The 17,967-nt window shown below is 43.8% G+C and overlaps 1 protein-coding gene and 1 long non-coding RNA gene across 3 annotated transcripts; one reads left to right on the plus strand and one right to left on the minus strand.

Annotated features, from left to right (window-relative positions):
* Positions 1-1,205: 1,205 nt before the first annotated feature.
* Positions 1,206-4,021, minus strand: LOC141962523 (uncharacterized). The gene is made up of 2 exons (XR_012633956.1): positions 3,484-4,021; positions 1,206-1,352 (listed from the first exon to the last, which is right to left on the minus strand). It is a non-coding gene; the product is annotated as an uncharacterized LOC141962523 (long non-coding RNA).
* Positions 4,022-4,184: 163 nt separating this feature from the next.
* Positions 4,185-17,666, plus strand: MOB4 (MOB family member 4, phocein). 2 transcript variants are annotated; one of them, XM_074910783.1, is made up of 8 exons: positions 4,185-4,357; positions 6,438-6,500; positions 7,019-7,119; positions 8,725-8,767; positions 9,031-9,117; positions 13,374-13,453; positions 14,254-14,365; positions 15,251-17,666. In XM_074910783.1, exons 1-8 carry the CDS (start codon positions 4,298-4,300, stop codon positions 15,380-15,382), a joined length of 678 nt encoding a protein of 225 aa, XP_074766884.1. In that variant the 5' UTR covers positions 4,185-4,297; the 3' UTR covers positions 15,383-17,666. The 2 variants fall into 2 exon arrangements, with proteins under 2 accessions (XP_074766884.1, XP_074766886.1); XM_074910785.1 differs by lacking the exon at positions 6,438-6,500.
* The last annotated feature ends 301 nt before the right edge of the window (positions 17,667-17,967 follow it).

Raw genomic sequence — 17,967 nt, forward strand, 5'->3', positions numbered from 1 at the left:
CTTCAGTGGCTGCAGTTGGGGACTTGAGCTTTGATGCACTCTGGAGCACGAGGTTATTTTTTGCCAGGGCAGTTTTGGGTCCCTTCCCGCAGCAGCTAAACTTCAGCACAAAGGTGGGCTGGAGCCACTTTTTACCTTGGTGCCAGTTACCACCCAGCTATTCTGGTAGGAGTGACATTTGACAGTCATGGCTGTAACACCCTTTGCTCACCGTAGCTGTGGTGTGTGCTGCTTACCACTACCTACTTTGGAGCTGTACGCAAACCAGGCAAAAGTTACACCGTTCAGGTAGTTAAACATCCACTGAACTATGTGCTAGCAGGGAAGATGCTAAATTAGAAATACATTTTAGTATAAAAGGTCTACTTCTTGAAATCTGCCCTACTGCAGTTTTAACTTCTGTAGTTACAGCAGCGCACTTTACAGCTGAAATTTAAGATTATCACACTATAAGTATCTTGAAAGACCACTGATTGTGTAATAGAACACAAAACTCACCGAGAAGCATTATCTTCCCCCAGAGCAAGGACACCTTTATCTTCCATGATAAGGTAGCTATTCTAGTGTAGTCACATACCAAAGAGAGGGAGGTAGTCAACATATTTACAAACTACTTATGGAAACCAGACCCCATCTCAATGGGAAAAAGATGCAGAAATGTTTAGGCCTAACATTTCAGCATTTCTTTCCACAACATCTTTTAGAGACGTGAATTCCATGGGATCCCCGCTCAGCAAATGACTTCACGATGTTTACGGTTCTTGGAGCCACTACAACCTGTGGGGTGTGATCTGAGGGCAGGTGACGCAGAGGTAGCACATGCCCCTGACTACCGGTGGTGCTCACCTCCCTCCCCAGGCGCTGCCCTCCTCGGCCAAGGCAGCGCCGCCGTACCAGCCCGCTCCCCAGCAGGATCACGCTGCACTCGCGCTGCGGTGCTGCCCAGCACGCGCCACACAAGTCTGTCTCTCCCCAACTCTACCTCTGACCCATGCTTTCAGCCCCAGCAGATATTCAGCAGCTTGCTATCATGCTTATTTAATAAAATATTTAGTGTGGCTGTATCTGCTGGTGTTTACAGAACTGACTGAAAGCAAAAGTCGCATTCTCCTGAAAACTTTCATGGGAAGAAGTAATTTATGGATGGGGAGGGGAAGCATTCCTAGGCCTAATCAAAGGGAGGACACCCTTGAACATCTGCTGGATTGATGGACAGAGAACATTTTATTCTTGCACCATGAGGCTATCACTGCAAGCAAGGACAAGGTAACTATTACATAGCCAAGGTGAGCCGTCTGCGGTTCCTGTTTCTTGGTCCATGACAGCATGCCAATTTCCATATCCCTCAAGTTCTGTAGAGGAGGACAGAATCATTTACAATCATTCACTTCCTTGTCCCACTGTTTTCTAGACTATTTCAAAGCTTCAGTTTTGGCAAAAATGTTACATACTGCCCTGCCTGCTTTTTGGGGGGATACAGTCCTCCCCAGCCTTTCCTTAGACTGTCTGAATCATAAGGAAACAAGATGGACTCCATCTATTTTGCTACTTTCCTCTCTCAACATTTCAGAACAGCTTTCATTAGCAGCAGTTATACTGTTTTCAGAAAACCTTTATCATCCTGGTTCTTTTATACTGCCATAGTAAGAAAAGGATGAAACTTTTACATACCAGCACAGGAATAGTCAATCAGATTTTGGCCAAATATTCCGGTTTTTTACTCTTGAAGGTCATAAGGCAATGAGGACCAGGTGAAAACCAAAAAGTGAAATTGCTGCTGTTCAGATTTTGTTTAGAACCAGTTTGAAATCCAATAAAACAAAAATAATGACCAGCTTCCAGGAATACAGAGTTAATCTGTATTGTTGAGGGGCAACACGAGAGACCTGCAGACTTTAACGTCTTCATGAAGAAACACTGCAGATTTCTTTCCTTTTTCTGCAAACCCACGAGGCAGTTGCAGATTGATATGAACAGATACATATTTCTATCTGAGAGGTATTTCTTCATAGCCCGATTTATTTCCATTTTAGAAGCAAGATGTCCATGAAATAAAAGTCAGGGACAAATGGAAATGTCAAATCCGCAACTCTTCTGTGCTTAAGATATCAGTAAAACCTTGAATACGATGATAGAAAAAGGAAAACAAAACAAAACAAAACTAAAAAACCTCCAAACAAGCTGCTGAATTTGAAAGTACTTAAACAGTTAGAATTTCTTTTATTTTGGGACTGGCTGATTATAACATCAATCTCATAAAAATTAATGTTGGATTACAGATGATCTAATGAGGTAATAGGTCATTTGTACCCTTCATTCTAATGCACTTATTTCTCCCAACATTTCCATGTTTTTTTACACAAATTGATAAGAAGTGCAGAGTTTCACCATGTGACTCAAAGAGCTAACATCCCTGGGGCAGGAATGCTGGCCAGGAGTAAAAAAGTAACTAATGGAATCTGAATTCCGGTGCCTAAAGTTAGGAATGGCACCTTTGAGTTACAGTGTAATGTGAATGGAGCTGCCATTGCTGGTTACCTGGGTGTGTCTACCCGGGCAGGAGATCACCCTGTCAGCTATTTCTCATCGTTCACACACTGCCCAGCATTCAGATTTAATCTGGCCTCCAGAACAAGGCAGGATCCTGGTCATGGCATTGCCCAAGCAAAATAACTATTCAAAATGCACTGTGCATTCTGATGGCAAAACCCAATTAAAGATTTTTCAATGTTTTCAGTCTAGAAATGTTTCACATACTCTTAGCTCTCACTGGGTAGAAGGATGTTTTAACATGGGGAAGCACGTGTTATTTAGAGCACTGGGGACATACAGCCCCCCAGCAAGCATTCACTCTAATGCAGTGTATGTAGGGGCAGCATCAGGCACCAGTGTTCCCCATTTTTCAGGAAACAACACGCAACTGCAACCATTTATGTACTGATTGTATAAGGGGGAGTATCTTGTCTCTACCTTGAGGTCTCATCATTTTTGCTTACAGACAGAAGCACTCCACCCTTATTGACCTATTTTTTATTCCTTCCTACCCTCTATTCCTTAGAAACTGAGCAGCTTCCAAGTAACTTTCTTCTTGCTTATACTGAAGAAATAATAAGAGCCACTCTTGTCTTCCAAAACGTCTACTTGCCTTTAACAGGGACCTATTTATCAGCTGGCTGTATGCTAACTATATGCCTTTTTTATGTTTTCTTCCCCCAAACAGTCAACACGTGTAACACCCGACTTAGTAAAGCTTGAAACAGCAGCAAATTCTATTTTCCATCAGCACACTAGCCTGTGACCTCTGCACACCAAACTCCCACGTCTGTTGATCCTGCCTTTGAAGGCTTCCTACCTGCTTTGAAGTACTTTGCTTCAAAACCCTGTTGTGTTGTTTTTGTGTTTTTTTTTTTTTTTTTTAATTCATTATTCTTAGTATTAACAACTATCTTTAATAAAGGAATTTTTAAAAATTCACGCCCTTACGGTTCATGTCGTACAAAATTTCACAGGCTCCGCTGTGTTGTACGGAGACTTGTCTGGAGCGAGTGAGGACTGACCTTGCGGCAGAGCACGCGCGGTCAGATGCTGACAGAGGGGAACTGATGAAACGGGATGAAATCTGAAGAACGCACGATCTCAACAAACAGTCAGCTCGTTAATCTCTGGAGACTTCATCTCACAAAACCAACAGCTCCGCTCGCCGCTACAGCCTTGTCGTCGTGACACCGGCCTCACCGCGCAGCTCGTGCTCCCTCGGGCGGGCACCGACCGACAGACCGCGGCAGGAACCGCCGGTAGCACCGCGCCCGCCGCCGGGGCCGTGTGCGGGGGGTGCTGTCCCTCGCGGACACAAGGCTCACAGGAAGGCCCCGCTGCCGGAGCTCCCCACAGAGAGGCCCGAGCGGCCGGGGAAGCGGCCGCGCCCGCCCCGGGCCTCCAGCCCCGCGCGGGGGACGGCTCTTCGGCGCACCCCCGCGGCCAGGGGAAGGCACAGCGGGGCACCGGGAAGGGGCCGGGGACGGAAGGGGCGGCAGGCCGCCCGCCTCCCGCCGCCTCCCGCCGCCTCCCGGCCGCTCTCGCGAGAGGCGCCTCGCCACGCGGCTGTTCCCGCTCCCCGCCGCGCGGCGGCCGTGGCTCGCGCGCGGGCTGCTCTGCTCCGCCCCTCCCTCCCTCCCTGCCTGCCTCCCGCCTCCCTCCCGCCCTCCGCGGGGCCGCGGCAGCCGCAGCGCCCGTTCCTCCCCCTCGCCCGCCGCCCCGCCCGCCGCTGCCGCATCCGGGTCCTGGCGCCGCTGTCACTATGGTCATGGCGGAGGGGACGGCAGTGCTGAGGCGGAACAGGCCGGGCACCAAGGCCCAGGTGAGGCAGCGCCGCCGCCGCGCGTGGGGACGGGCAGCGCCGCCGCCGAGGCGCCGGGCCCGGTCGGGGCGTAGCCGCGGGCCTCGCCGGGCCTCCCGGGGCCTAGCGCGGGCCGCCGGGGCGGGCGGGCTGCGGGCGGCGAGCCCCGCGCCGCGGGATCGCTTTGTTCCCCGCAGCCGGGCTGCGGCCTGGGCGAGACCCGGCCGGGGCGGGGGGAGCGGGCCGTGGCGGCTGCCTTCCCCGCGGGGCTCGGCGGCTTTCCGGCGGGCCAGCGCCGCGCCGCCCGGGGCTCTGCGGGCTCCGCTGGGGAGCGAAAGTCTGTGGCGTCCGGTCCGCGTCCCGGAGCGCGGCGGCTGTCATCGGCGGTGCCCTCCGGGTCCGGGGGCGGCAGCAGCGCTGCCGGCGCTTGTGAAATCACCGGGCACGGGCCGGGGCGAAGCGCCGGTCCCCGGATCTCGGGCTTCCTTCAGGCAGCGCTGGCTTTTCAGTGCTGTCAGCGTACTACCGGTGTTGCTGCTAAATGACTAAATACGTCATGGGCTGAGTGAGGTCGCTTTGGGCTCCGACGGCCGGACTGGGGCGGGGAGTTCGGCGTGGCCCGGCGGGCGGTAGCCGGCCTGTGCGTCCGGAGGGACGAGTCATCCATCCCTCCCTCGCGTCACCTCGCGCCGCGCGGAGTGAACCGGGGCCGCTGGCAGATCGTTTCTTTTAATCGAAATGGAACCGACTTATTTCTGGTCTTTCAAGGTCATCTTGAAAAGGCGCATCTCAAACACGCAAGCGACATTTTAAAAGATTATTTCAGAGATGTGATCTGTGAGGCCTTTATGCAAGACTTTCTTACTCTGCTTCTGTGAGGAGAGCTCACAGTCAGAAACAGCAGTATATGACACAGTGTTGAAGGAAAAATGCATCTCGTTTCTCCTCCTATTCTTTGTCATCATGTGCAGGAGTAAAATTGTTACACAACCCTGTAAATCATTCTATACATGTTTAATCTATGAAGGAAACTGAATGTTTTGTGCCTTCTGTTTGGTAAATTTGGGCTAACATATGACAAAAGTATATTATAAAGTTCATGTACGTTTCTTCATGAAGAATTTTGTGTATAGTGATGCAATCGTGGGTTTTTTTGTGGCTGTATTTAATTTTTAATTTTGGTTGACACTGTGGTATAGCTATTCAGTATGTAAATACAATTAATGATATTTCAACACTGGATATTCACTCTAGGTATTTGCTCTGGAGATGACAGTGTTCCCCCAAGAACAGATTGCTAAGCTTCACAGTGGGAACATTTTCATTGAGTCACTGCGTCTACTAGGACAGCTATGGGAGGCTGATGTGCAGTATCTCTGGATAATAAGGGAGAGTAGCACTACATTTTAGATGTGAAAAATGCGAAGTAAGAAAATGCATATGTCAGGGATGATCACAGTTGCAACAGGTGTGAATTGCTGCGGAACACCAACGTACAGCTGGATCCGAGGTGAAACTTCAGGAGGGTTCTATCATTACTGATATTAAACACGGCAGGTTAGCAGAGCTGGTAACCATCCGGTTGTGCAGCATGCTGACCATACCGAGAGAATATAGTTCCAAGTTAGGGACTGAGATAACACTGTGTTATCTCAGTTTAGAGAAGATATTTTCAGGGTGTGTTCCTACTAGAACGTACTGGGATTTTTAGTTTTATAGCCATCGTATAATGCTACTCTCTGCAGACCTCTTCCCTATTCTTACATGATTAATATGTGAAATGGGCACTCTATGAAAATATTTAATTTTAAAAATGCAGGCTATATAGGTGTTACAGCAAGATGTGGGGGAGAGACGATGTTTATAGTATGCCAAGTCAGACAGAACTTTGATTTGGGGATGTTCTACTACTGTAACATCAGGAGCATAAGTTCCATTTCACCCTGTTCTTGCCAAGACTGTGCTGCTTTGGTTAAGATGTTGCTTCCTGGAATTGTATAAACTACATCTATTTTCCTGCATGTTCGAGCTTACTGTAGGTTGCGTGCTTTTCTTCCTCGCCCTCTATTTTTGTTAAACTGGTTTAAACTTTTTTTAACAGGACTTCTACAATTGGCCTGATGAATCCTTTGAAGAAATGGATAGTACCTTAGCTGTTCAGCAGGTATTCTTACTTACGTGAAATGTTGTTCATAAATTCAGTTTCCTGAGTTTTGTATTTTGTTGGAAAAAATAGGGAACAGGGCGTTCTATTTATCTGCTTAGAATGTTGCTGCACAGGAACGAATTTCCTAAGCACCCTACGTATATTAAAAAAATTGTAATTATTAATTGTGTATGCAGAAATAACTAGAATTTCCATGTGTGGCTTAAACAAAATAGATTTAAGAAAATGGTGGGTTTTCCTCTGGGGTTCTTTTGTTTTGAGATCGATGTTGTAAAAAAGCTGTAAAATTTACCCATTCTTTTACCTTTTCTAAATGAGGAAAGGTATTTTTAAGACTGGCCTTTTTTATACCAATTTACTTACCCTGCCTGTCTACTTTTTAACTTCTTAGTCTGTCAGTCACTTCTCAGGTAAAGAGTTTTTCTCTCAAAGTCCCTCAGAGATGTACTGTCCTAAATACATTGTCCTACGATAACTACAAGAAGATCTAGATTTACTTTTTCCCCCTCTCCTAGTATATTCAGCAAAACATAAGGGCGGACTGTTCCAACATTGATAAGATCCTTGAACCTCCTGAAGGCCAGGATGAAGGTGTATGGAAGTATGAACATTTAAGGTAAGAATCCATCTTTTGTCCGTATAGTGTGCTGATTCTAAGTGTTGTTCATTGATAGTGGTAGTGAGTCTTTTTGAATATGACAGACCAAAAGTAACTTAAATGAAACTCGATACTTCTACTATTAAATATGCGTATATTTTGGTATTAATTATTTTCTGAATTCCTTGTTCTTTCTAAAGATTTATGATGCACTCTGATCTAGTGTTGTAGATGTGTTTTGAGAAAACATTTGTACCTCTCTTCAAAAGTTCTACTAGCATGTTTTGAATATGAAAATGTGGTCATAAATTTCCATAGCACTTTCTCCTACTATCGTCACTTCTTCATCTCCACTAATTGGAAATGGGATTTCTAGATGCTCCCAGGGCTTCCTCTGAAACTTGCAGGAATACAGGCTTTAGCTGGGAAAGCATGAATACCTGTGTCTTAGAGTTCTTTTTGTAGCTGTAAGGAAACTCAGAACTTTTTGTCCTTCTCTTGATTTTTATTATTCAGTATAATCAGTATGTTCAGCCTAGGTAGTTTGCGCCTGAAAGTATTTTTCCTTTGTAGTGTAGGTTTACACCCTGTTAATAGATATGTAGTAATCCTTTTTTCCTGGCATTACCTTAGTATCCCTTACTTACATACCTTAGTGTCCTTTTTTTTTTTTTTGTTGTTACAAGTGTGTCTTCTAATTTTACCAAATATACTTTCAGATCTAAGCTATACGTAGATTTCTATATCCTGAACTTTTGCCTCCCGTTTTCTTGTTTTCTCCTCTGGTCTGGAATAGTTCCAATAGACACAGGGAATCCTCACAAGAGGAAAAAGTGTATACACACAATTGGAGAAGACACATTTTAAGGATTTCCCCTGTCGTTTCGTGTACACCAAAAATCATTGTAGATTCATAGAAGTGACTTGTCACTAAATATTGTCTCTTTTGGAAAATTTATTCAGATTTGTCTTGTAAGATGGAGGAGTGAATTCTCTAACGTTAAAGAATTCACTCTCAGGTACATTCTAGTGAAAGCAGTATTTCTAGAATTCTGTCCTACTCTGTTAATGATTTGTGGTGGGTCTTCAGCCACTTAACTGATCTGAAGGAAGTATATCTTAGAAGGATGGAATGGTCCAGCTGTATGAATTCAAAACTTACACTCTTAAGAAATCAATTTTCTTGAAGCGTTCTTTAATTTTTTTAATCTGTATTTGTGAAATAGCACTTTCTTTCAAAACGAAGTTGGTATCTTAAACACTTCTACTAATTATTGGCTAAGTTCAGCCTCTACTGTCACGTAAGAATTAAGATATAATTGTGTTGCTGAGTAAAAAAAAAATGCTGGGGTGAATTCTGTTTCTCTCAACTTGTAGGTCCTTGTGTTTTAATTCCTAGCCTGTTGCCTTTTGAGGTGTGATATCAGCTGAAATTATTTGATGGTATTCTTGAAGTATGATTTTTTTCATGTTCTGATGTATTTTTTCCACTTTACAAGAAAAATTTCCAAAAATGTTAGAGATCTGTGAAGAAGATCAGAATTTATAACCTTGTTTTTTATTAGAAGTTTCCAGTGGGTAAACAAATTGTTGATTTTGATGCTGCTGTGTTCTTATTTCTAGACAATTCTGCCTTGAGCTCAATGGACTAGCTGTCAAGCTTCAGGTAATTCTTTTCTTGATATTTTTATATTGTATCAGGGAGGAGACTTTTTTTGTATTGTAAGATGCAGAATTTTCAGAGATTTCTTCTAAATTTATACACATAGACTTAAGCAGTGGTTTGAGGTAAGGGGTTTTTTAGGGTTTTGAAAACTTCTGGTAAAAAAACCTTTTTTTGGGGGGGGGATGGGGCAAGAAAGTGGTTTGAAAAGATCAGCTCATTTTTGCTGTTGGGCGGTTTTCATAACTGAACGATTGTTTTAACAGAGTGAATGTCACCCAGACACTTGTACTCAGATGACAGCTACTGAACAATGGATTTTTCTTTGTGCAGCTCATAAAACTCCCAAAGAGGTATGGTATTTTGGAAAACTGACCCCACTGAGGTAGGATTTTCTTTCACAGTTCATATGTTCATGGGGAGACCATTATAGCTGGCTTCTTATTCAAACTGAGAGCTTGTGTGGGTTAGAATATCACTTGAAGTTTCCCTCTTTCCTATTGTGTAGTGGTTTACAAAAGAACGGGATGAGGTAAGAAGCAACTGCTTTCTACAGCAGTATTAGAGACTTTGCACATAGCCCTCTTCTCTCTTAATTTGTGTTGAGACAGCCTGAGACTCAGTGGATAAAGGTCTTTGTTTAATTGAAAGAAGAGCACATGCTGGGAATAGGCTGTCCTCTTCAAACTTTGGCCTCGATCCATAGCACTAGGCATGTAAGCCTGACGCTCTGCAAGTGACAGCCTGTGCACGTGCTTAGGGAAGCTGTTCCTAAAAGGTAGTGGAGTCATAAGAATGCTTTATGTCGAGTGGGTTATCAGCATGGCAGTAGCTTGTCTCCCTGAGTGTCCAACTACTGTAAACTTTGTTCAGCACTCCTGTTGAACCACTTGATACTTTTTTTTTTTTTTTGCTTCAGAAGGCCTTTCTCTGTGATAGTGCACTCTGTCATATTTATCTTTGTGTTTCACCTTTCAGAATAAGGTGTTGGTTCTTCTTAACCTTATCCTTTTTGTCCTGTAAGCTTTTTATTTTAATTTCCTGAGATGCCTTGATTTAGCTCTGGAGGCCAACTTCTTTCCCACTGCAACCTTTAACTCTCATCCCCACTCCATATATTAGCATGCAGGAAGTCTGTTCGCTAGACTGGAGAATTTCAGGCTGCTTTTTATCTCTGAATACACATCATTCATCTACCTTTTTCCATGTTGATAATAGCTATCAACTAATGGTCAGATAGTGAGTGATGCAGCCTTGAACTACTGACCAGAATGTACTACTGAGAAGTCTTTTTCCTGAAACTGGAGAATGGCAAAATGGACAGATGTTCCTGCTCTCTCAGCCTGTCTCAGTTAATCTTTACTTTCTTCCCTCTCTTCTACATGTACCTGATTGCAGAGTGAGGGCTTCGCTTGTTATACACGTAGCTAGAATCATAGGATGTTTTGGGTTGGAGGGGACCTTAAAGACCATGTAGTTCCCACCCCCAGCCACGGGCAGGGACACCTTCCACTAGCCCAGGCTGCTCACAGCCCCGTCCAACCTGGCCTGGAACACTGCCAGGGAGGGGGCAGCCACAGCTGCTCTGGGCAACCTGTGCCAGGGCCTCACCACCCTCACAGGGAAGAATTTCTTCCTTCCACCTAATCTAAATCTACCCTCTTTCAGTTTAAATACCATTACCCCATGTCCTATCCTGACACCCCTGATGCAGAGTGCCTCCCCACCGTTCCTGTAGCCCCTTTCAGCACTGGAAGGCCGCTATAAGGTCTCCCTGGAGCCTTCTCTTCTCCGGGCTGAACACCCCCAACTCTCTCAGCCTGTCCTCACAGGGGAGGTGCTCCAGCCCCTGAGCATCTTCGTGGCCTCCTCTGGACCTGCTCCAACAGGTCCATGTCCTTCTTGTGTTGGTGCCCCCAGAGCTGGACACAGCACTGCAGGGGGGTCTCACAAGAGCAGAGTAGAGGGGGAGAATCCCCTCCCTCGCCCTGCTGGCCACGCTTCTCTTGGTGCAGCCCAGCACACGGCTGGCTTTCTGGGTCACAGTTTTCCATCCACCAGTACCCCCAGGTCCTTCTCCGCAGGGCTGCTCCCAACCCACTCCTCGCCTAGCCTGTGTTTGTGCTTGGGATTGCCCCGACCCATGTGCAGGACCTTGCCCTTGGCCTTGTTGAACTCCATGAGGTTTGCCTGGTCCCACCTCTCCAGCCTGTCCAGGTCCCTCTGGATGGCACATCCCTTCCCTCCAGCGTATTGACCGCATCACACAGCTTGGGGTTGTCAGCAAGACTTGCTGAGGGTACCCTCAATCTTACTGTCCGTGTCACCAACAAAGGTGTTAAACAGCACTGGTCCCAGCACCGACCCCTGAGGAATGGCACTTGTCAGCGCTCTTCACTTGGACATTGAGCTGTTGACCGCAACTCTTTTGAGTGTGACCATCCAGCCAATTCCTTATCCACTGAGTGGTCCATCCATCAAATCCATGTCTCTCTAATTTCAAGAGAAAGATGTCGTGCAGGACAGTATCAAAAGCTTTGCACAAGTCCAGGTAGATGATATCAGTCGCTCCTCCCTTAGCCACCAGCGCTGTAACCCCATCTTAGAAGGCTACCAACTTTGTCAGGTACAATTTGCCCTTAGTGAAGCCATGTTGGGTGTCACCAATCACCTCTTTATTTTCTGTGTCCCCTAGCACATCTTTCCAGGAGGATCTGCTCCATGATCTTGCTGGACACTGACTGGCCTGTAGTTCCCCAGGTCTTCCTTCTTTCTCTTTTTAAAAATGGGGTTGTGTTTCTCCGTTTCCAGTCAGTGGGAACTTCACTGGACTGCCACAACTTCTCAAATATGAATAGTGGCTTAGCCACTTCATCCACCAGTTTCCCCAAGACCCACAGATGCATCTCATCAGGTCCCATGGACGTGTGCACCTTCAAGTTCCTTAGATGGTCTCAAACCTGATCTTGTACAGTGGACAGTTTCTCCTTCTCCCAGTCCCTGCCTTTACCTTCTGTGTCTTGGGTAGTGTGGCTGGAGCCCTTGCTGATGAAGAGTCAGGCAATAAAGTCACTGAGTACCTCCGCCTTCTCCATATCCCAGGTAATCAGTCTCCCGTGTCCTTCTGGAGAGGGCCCACATTTTCCCTAGTCTTCCTGTTATCACCGACATACCTATAGAAGCTGTTCTTGCTGCCCTTGACGTCCCTGGCCAGACTGAATTCTGTGAGGGCTTTGCCCTTCCTAACCTGATCCCTGGCTACCCAGACAGCTTCTCTGTACTCCTCCCAGGCTATCTGTCCATGCTTCCACCCTCTGTAGGCTTCCTTTTTATGTGTGAGCTTGTCCAGGAGCTCCTTGTTCCTCCCTGCAGGCCTCCTGACTTCCCCTTTGTTGGGATGCATCGCTCCTGAGCTTGGAGGAGGTGATTGTTGAATATTAATGAGATTTTTTGGGCCCCTCTTCCCTCCAGGCCTTTATCCCATTTTACTCTGCCAAGCAGATCCCTGAAGAGGCCAAAGTCTGCTCTTCTGTAGTCCAGAGCAGCGAGCTTGCTGAGCGCCCTCCTCGCTGCCCTAAGGATCTTGAACTCCACCATTTTGTGGTCACTGCAGCCCAAGCTGCCCCTGAGCTTCACACTCCCCACCAGCCCCTCCTTGTTGGTGAGAACAAGGTCCAGCAGAGCACCTCTCCTTGTTGGCTCCCCTATCACTTGGAGAAGGAAGTTACCATCAACGCATTCCAGGAACCTCCTGGATTGCTTATGGACTCTAGAAGGTATTGGTGGTTGAAGTCTCCCATGAGGACCAGGGCTTGTGAACATGAGGTTGCTCCTACCTGTCTGTAGAGGGCCTCACCCACTCGGTCTTCTGGTCGGGTGGCCTGTAACAGACCCCACTATAGCATCTCCTGTCCCTGTGCCCCCTTTAACCCTGACCCGTAAGGTCTCAGTCAGCTCCTCATCCATCCCCAGGCACGTCTCTGTGCACTCCAGCTGGTCACTGACGTAGAGGACAACCTCCCTCATCATCTCCCCTGCCTGTCCTTCCTCGAGAGCCTGTCTCCTTCCATTCCAACACTCCAACAGTAGGAGCCATCCCATTAGCAACACTAATGATCTTGGTTTTCTTTGCTAAGGTCAAAAACATTGATATACTTGGGTGCAGGTTTGGGTTTTGTTTTGGTTGATTTTTTTTGATCAGGTATTAATTTAGGCTGTGAAATAAAGAGTCTGGCAGCTTGACTGTGTGGGAAATAGGTGAACTGTGAGGTAACAACCGTCTTTCCTTTGAGTGTACTCCCAGTATGTATCCTTATTATCCAGCTTTACTTAAGGAGATGCATAAAATTCACTGCTTGTGCATTATCACATTTCCATAGTAACTTTTTTCTTGAAATAACTTAACATGGGTTGTGAAACAGAGAAAAGAAATGGCTCACTTAAAGAGGAAATGTAGATCTTCAGAGAAGCTATGTGAAACTCCTGGCAATAAAAATGACCAGTGTAGTCAAAAGCATCGGGAAGCATAATTTAAATGTTTCTTTTTAAACAAGTTACATGACAATGTTGTGCATGCACTCATACATGTGCTCACTTACTGTTTTTGTAGTGTCCTGCTATAGACTACACCAGACACACACTTGATGGAGCTGCATGTCTTCTGAATAGCAATAAATATTTCCCCAGCAGGTAAAAATGCTTTCTTTTGGGAGGAGGGAGGGAGCAGGTGGCACATAAACACTTAGAAAGCATGTTGAGAGGTGTAACATGTTTTTCATGGTTTACTACTGAAAGTATCAGAAGTGCCACTTGTTGGTAGGCCTATTGCCACTTTTAAGCTAAGGAAGAATTCCTGCCTGTTCAAACAGTTTGCCATTTACTGGAGCTGAAGGGTGTTTTTTAGGTGGAAACTGTCTTACTAATACCAGTTGATGTTATGGGGCTTCCATTGGAGTAGTGCCAACCTAAACAACAGGATGGCCTTTAGAGAGATGCAGTGACTCAAAGGACTTAAACACTACGGCCCTGAAAGCCTCCAGAAGCCAACACCCATCTACTGTGGTACATCAGTGACCACAGAAGACAGAGACGGAATGTACTGAAGGGGCAGCACACATGTTGAATCACGGGAATCTAACTGGAGAAGTCAAAATTGTGCTTCTCTAGGAATCTGGTATTGGCAAGGAGGTACAACTGGAAGATGTTTTCCCTTTGCCCATCAATGCTAGAAACCAGAAATCCATCCCTTACCAGAATAACTAATGATGTTTATCTACAGGCAAAACTTTTTTTGTAGTGAGAGTAGTTTTAAAATGTGGAATATTCATCAACATTTTTATTTTCCTTCCAAAAATAATCAATTTCAGACACATATATTTGCACTGCTTAAGTCTAAATTTCATATGTAATTTATATAGTACGAGTTCATGTCAGCATCTCTCTCGGTAGTCATTTTGGAAGACCTGTTTCTGTAACCTTTCTCCTTACAGGGTTAGCATAAAGGAATCCTCTGTAGCCAAATTAGGATCAGTGTGCCGAAGGATTTACAGAATATTTTCACATGCTTATTTTCATCACCGGCAGATATTTGATGAATATGAAGTAAGTAGTATCGAATTACATCTTGAAAGAAGGGCATTTGCTGAAGTTGCAGCTGAGTTGTAATACAATTACATGTTTTATTTTAGTCCTGCCAGATCTACATTCAAGTGAAGTATTGATTAGATTACAGTTTTAGAACTGAAATGCTATGTTATACATAAATGAACATTAATTTATATAATTAGTTTACCCAGTTATGATTTCCTTCATTTGGAAAAAAGGTCAGAATTTGAGGTTTTGTACAAACAACTCAAACTCATCTTGTTGTAGACTCCTGAATGTATTCAAGCACTTGGTACAGTTAGTACTGCTTATGTCTGTTTCCTGTTTGTACCCGGTTACACAGCAGTTAAGGAATTCTAATTGTAAAACTGCAAAGAAACAGTAATTGGTGGCAGCTTGTGCAGCTCCAGTAAATTCCACCTTTTAAAGAAATTAACAGATAGAAAGGAGATAAAGGGGTATGGTTGGATGTAAAAGACCTGTATCAAATCCCACTTAGGGTTGCTGGAGCAGCTGTGGAGTGGTTGTGCCCCGTTGTGTTGGGGATAGTGTGTGTAGGAGAAGTTTCATAATACCTTAAAAATCTCTTCTGGAGTGTGGATCAGGACTGCATTGATACTTGAATATATTCTTGTCTAAGTGCTGGGACTTAAGCCTGAGGTCCAGTAGAGCTTGTTGTTAATTGCAGTAACTATAAGCAAGCAGTAAAGGAAAGATTTAAAAGAAGTAATACATTTACCATTTAAGCATTACTATTTCTTTCTAAGACTTGTAATTGCGTCATTAGATTTACATATAAGCAGTTTCTTTTAGTATTTTCTTCTCAATTGTTTAAAATATTCCTTCTACATACATTGTTTTTTCCCCTTTTTTCATCTCCAGAATGAAACTTTCTTGTGTCACCGGTTCACTAAGTTTGTGATGAAGTATAACCTGATGTCTAAGGATAACCTGATTGTACCAATTTTGGAAGAAGAAGTGCAAAATTCAGTGTCAGGGGAGAGTGAGGCATGATGGGAATGGCAGTACAGAAGCTTGTACTGACTATAAACAAGACATTAATGATGTACTGTATATATATCATTTTAGACACTTCAATCACGTATCCTCATAGCTTTGTTTAGTATACTTTTTGTATGCTGTGTGCATTGCCTTTTAATATGGGAAATACTTTAAGTTATTCATGAGCTGTATATTCATCAGTGTGGCACTCATGGTTTTTAAATAAAAGTAGTATCTGTTTATAATGCCTGTTAATAAAAGAATTTACAGTTCTCTAAAATTGCTGCTAAACAATCATTGAATCACAATCCTGAAGATGTGTCTGATTGGGTGGGAAAAAAGTGAGATTAAGATTTCACAGTAAGCCATTTTTTAATGCAGTAGCTATATTAAGTCTTAGTTCAAAGATTATCACCTTAAATATATAATTCTGCGGGAGGCTTCCTGCAGTGTAGCTTATTCCTAATTTAGCTTTTATTTTTTTAAGATGGCTTTGAAGATTTACTTTTGGATGTGCATATTGCTTGTATGCGTATATCCAAATACTAATAGGATCTATAGTATGAGTAATACCAAAAGGACAATTTCACTATGCTATTGAACATATATATTCTTGATACACATCTAACCTACTTTGTGGACTTGTTTTTTGTTAACCGTGGAGGTTTGTGTGCAGCAGGGAAGAGGTTCTGTCCCGTTAAGGCAGGCTTCTGCTCTGCTCCAGTCCACAACTTCTCTAAAGAACAACTGTGGCAGAAAAGTCAATGGCTTCTACCTGTGCATATTTATGGCAACTGCTTACAGATTATACCTCATAAATATTCATGTTACACTACATAACACACTAGCACGGTCTTTGCTTGTATTCCTAGTAAAAACAGTCTAAGTACCTGAAATATCGAACCCGATTCTTTTCAAAAGTTAATCATGTTTTCAACATTTACTTTATTTTCTTCATTCACCTGAATTGTATGCTTTGACAGAAAGATTTGGATTCATGCTTCTGTTCCCTTCTAAGATGTTTATTTCAAGTTGTGTTTGCAGATTTGCAATAACTGACAATTTCCATGAGTGCTGCTTAATTGTGTTATGTCTAGAATGATAGAATTAAATGTTTTAGAGATTAATATAGCAGGCATACTGCTAAACGTACATGAATGCAGGGTCTAAAAGCACTAGCAGTGTTCGTATGTTAAATTAATTTTTCTTAGCTGTTTAAGAAGTTAGCTGGTTGTTCCTCTCTGAGGTTGCCAGGGGCCCTCTTTTTATTTCTTTAAGCAGGTCAGAATGGGCTAACTCAGCTACTTTCTGTGATCTACACTTTTGTTTTCTACATTATACTTACTTGGAAAGAAGGGAGTCCACCTATTTTTAATAAGTCTTTTTTCATAATATACTAAACATGCCTTAAATTCTGTTTTTCTTTATATGAATCAAGCACACCTCAAGCAACTGTACCACCTGGATGTAAAGGGAATGTAAACAATGAGAAAATAGAGACCAAGCTTAGGTACTTCAGCAGCTGTATTCTTCAGCAGCTCTTTCTGTCTCATGTTTATCACTGTATTTAATTGTCAGTGGGGTAATTGCATGAGATGTTGTCTGAGCGAAAGCAGCTTCAGTTACTGTCTATACACTTAGTTCTAACTTGCCTTGTATGGACCAGGTTACTTGATTTTGAGAGGTATCTTGACATTTGTACTGCAGGTAGGAGGAGTGTATTCTGGAGGTCGTAAAATGTGTTTAGTTCTGTTACAAGCTGCTGTAGGACCATCCACGGTGTGGTTCTGTACAGTCACTCTGCATGCTTCTGTGGCCGCGGTGACTGAGATAGGCAAAAACGTGTCACTGGTGTTGCTAATTACATTTCCTCTGCAAAATTAAAGAAAATGATGTGGTGCTCAGGACTGCATTATAATTTTAAACCTCTTTTCTTCCTCTTATGCTTTAAAAGTTTCACTTCAAAACAAAACTCGGGAAGTTTTAATCCTGTTTATTCTCATTCAGGTTTGCACTGTAAAGTTGACTTGCTATACTAAGCTGATTTTATATAAGGCCTAAGTGAAACACTGCTTGTATTTTCCCTTGCTATTGTTTACATGAGTACTGTGTACACACATGTGCCTGAATGGTACCGTAAAACTTCAGTTAGCCTAAGCAAACCATTGATTTGTCTAATAAATATTAACAGGTTTAATTTAGACTCTACATAATAGGGAAACTGAGACTGTCTTTGAATTATATTGTAAAAAAAAAAAAAGGATAAAATTAAACTGTTTCTTTATCCATACCGCTATATTTTGGCAAGTTATTCTCATTTTTTATGTCGTCCAAGAATGCAGGCAACTGCATGCTTCCAAGAGAAGGTTGGGTGCTCTCCCCTCTCTGCTACCAGGTGTGCTGAAGTGAAGTTGTATTTCTTCTTTCAGAAGTAAAGAAATACAATACTCATGAGCACGTTGAAGTCAGACCTCAAATTCATACATCTCTCAAAACAGAAAATGCTGTTTCTACGCTTACTTTTGTAAGGGTGACTGAGAAGAGGACCTTCCAGATACCAAAATAAGCAGACTGGGACAGCACATCACAGATGCAAG

The sequence above is a fragment of the Athene noctua genome, chromosome 7, assembly GCF_965140245.1.
Source record: "Athene noctua chromosome 7, bAthNoc1.hap1.1, whole genome shotgun sequence".
Lineage (NCBI taxonomy): Eukaryota > Metazoa > Chordata > Aves > Strigiformes > Strigidae > Athene > Athene noctua.